General features: G+C 33.9%; 1 protein-coding gene across 1 annotated transcript; it reads right to left on the reverse strand.

Moving 5' to 3' along the window:
• Positions 1-728: 728 nt before the first annotated feature.
• On the reverse strand, positions 729-1,640 carry LOC136089974 (tigger transposable element-derived protein 4-like). The gene has a single exon (XM_065816077.1). It carries the CDS (start codon positions 1,638-1,640, stop codon positions 729-731), a length of 912 nt encoding a protein of 303 aa, XP_065672149.1.
• Positions 1,641-2,796: the final 1,156 nt, after the last annotated feature.

Genomic DNA, 2,796 nt, shown 5'->3' on the forward strand with positions numbered 1-2,796 from the left:
GAAGCCCTAATTTTAAGTTAAAGGTTAAATAATACGTTAATTACAATACATAAAGTTTGCATTAAAGATGCACAACATAGCTCTCCTTGTTGTACTTAATTTTGGTTTACTGCAAGAAAATTTATTCATACATTTACTATTTACTGCATTTTTTTTTTATTTACTGCAGAACTAAAAAAAATGTTTAATAAATTGTTTTGCTCACATTTTTTCAAAAGGCCAAACAATAAAAAAATCTCACAAATAATAAAAAATCTCACAAACAATAAAAAATCTCACAAAAATTATGGAACCTTAGTCTGCTTCATTTTTTTTCAGAAGAATCAGGAATGACAAAAGTTGAAGAAGGAAATTTGCAGTTGAACAGAATATAAAGGTTATGTTTAAAATTATTTGATCAAAGCAACTCAGATAGCACATTAACGTTGGCCCAACGTCGAATCAATGTCAAAAAATTTGTTGACCAATGGTCGGCAACTGACGTCGCTACAACATGGATTTGGAAATCGCAGATTTCGCAGCCAACCGTTGGGCTAACGTTGCCCCAACGTCAACATCCGACGTTGTGTTACAGTCGACTTTCGATATCTCGAACACTAAGGGGACCGGAAAAAAAGTTCGAGATATCGAGAGTTCGAGATATCAAGAAAAGGGTTGAAAATAAATAAAATTGCCCGACTTTCATTAAAACAAGTTATTTTTCTGACAAAAATCATTAACAACAAAAACTACAACTTTTGGAAAAAATCTGTTATCTGATATTGCTTTAAATTATCCATCTTTTCCATCTTCATTAAATCCTCAAGTTTTAGTGCTAGGGATTGTATTTCATTTCCGTATTTTGAGCTGTATAGCGAAGCATTTTGAATTGTTTCAAAAGCAATTTCTAATTGAATATCAGATGGGCGTGGCGGGGCTTCGACGTCAATAGCTTCGTCAACGCTATCTTCAACTTCATTATCGTCGTTTTCAAAATTAGGGTCTAAAATCTGAGCAATGATTTCAGCATCAGTAGCAAGTGAACCGGTCGTTACTACATCGCAATCTAAACCAATGTAAGATTCCGCTGAGAGATCTTCTTGGACGGCACGAGGATCTAACTCTCGCAAACGGTTAAGTTCTTCTGTTAAAAATTTAAAAGAATGATCATCATCAGCTTTTTCAATACTCTTGTTTGTTTTGCTGATACCAGCTTTTTTAAAGCAGTTGATGACAGTCTCTTTCGACACAGCATTCCACGAAGAAACAAGATCTTTCATTGCTTGAAATATAGAAATTTTTGGCATGGGTTCGTTATTATCGACAGCCTTGATACACAAACGCACAATTTTGTGACGATAATGAGCTTTAAGACTTCGTATTACGCCTTGATCCATGGGCTGAAGGACAGATGTGGTGTTGGGGGGGAAAAATATTAGGTTGATGTTGCTTAGCCCTTCAATGTGTGGGTGGGCAGAACAGTTATCCACCAGGAGTGCTACTTTCCTGTCTTGAGCACGAAAAAATGAGTCAAGTTTCATTACCCATTCTGTAAAAAGGTCTCCGGTCATCCAACTTTTTAGCTGATTTTTATATGTGCAAGGAAGTTGTTTAATGTGCTTAAAACACCGTGGGTTTTTAGATTTTCCAATAACAAACATAGGTAATTTTTCTCCCGTTGCGCTCCCTGCTGCTATGCCTGTTAGTCTGACTTTACTATTTTTTCCCCCAAAACATTTTTCTCGTGATAAATGGTATGTTTTGTTTGGTAGGCACTGGTAAAATAGTCTAAACTCATCGGCATTGAAAATGTTTTCAAGCTTGTAATTCAAAAGCAATGTTGGAAGTGTAGTTTCATGCCACGAAGCAGTCATATTATTCGTCACGGCGGCACTTTCACCTGAGATTATTTTAAAGCTGATGCCGTTCCTAAAAATAGGAACAGAATAATTGAATTTTAATTACACGTTTAAAAAACTAAATAAATTAAATATAAACAGATACATGTTATTTGTTTATATTAAAATTGAACAAGATTTGACAAAATTTAACTGACCTTTCTTTCCAATTATGAAACCAACAATCAGATGCTTTAAAATCCAACTCTCCTAATGCTTCTGCGAATTTTAGTGCCTTTTCTTTTAGTATGGTACCATCAATTGGTACTTGTTGACTTCTTTTTGCAACGAACCACGTATATATGGCCTTGTCTACATTTTTGAAATTACCACTACGAAGTTTCTTCCGTTTAGATTTTCTGCCATTTTTTTCCAGTGAGGTTAATAACTTGGTTTTATTTTTAATCCAGGTTGATAATGTGTTCTTTGGGACTCCATACTTTTTGGCAACCTCTTTGTTAGACATCCCAGTCTGTAGGTCTTTTAATGCCTTGCATTTTTCTATTATAGATTTGTTCGTGAGTTTTCGTTTAACGAGCGGCATGTTGCTGCGTTTGACAAAAAGAATAAATTATATATTAAAGGAAAACTTTTCAGAAATTCGATTCTTAAAAAAAATCGAATTTAAAAATCGAATTAAAAACTATTTTTTTTCGAAAATTGGAATTTAAAAAAATTAAATTTTATTAAAACATTTTTGAAAAAAAAAATGTTGAAAAGTTCGAGATAACGAGAGAAAATTGCCCTGTGGACCGAAAATATTGTTCGAGATACCAAAAAGTTCGAGATAATAAGGTTCGAGATATCGAGAGGATTTTAGCCTAAACTAGTACTTTATGTCCATGGGACCGCTAAAAAAGTTCGATATACTCAAAAGTTCGAGATATCAAGTATTCGAGATATCGAGAGTCGACTGTAA

Source organism: Hydra vulgaris, chromosome 13 (assembly GCF_038396675.1).
Source record: "Hydra vulgaris chromosome 13, alternate assembly HydraT2T_AEP".
Taxonomy (NCBI): Eukaryota; Metazoa; Cnidaria; class Hydrozoa; order Anthoathecata; family Hydridae; genus Hydra; species Hydra vulgaris.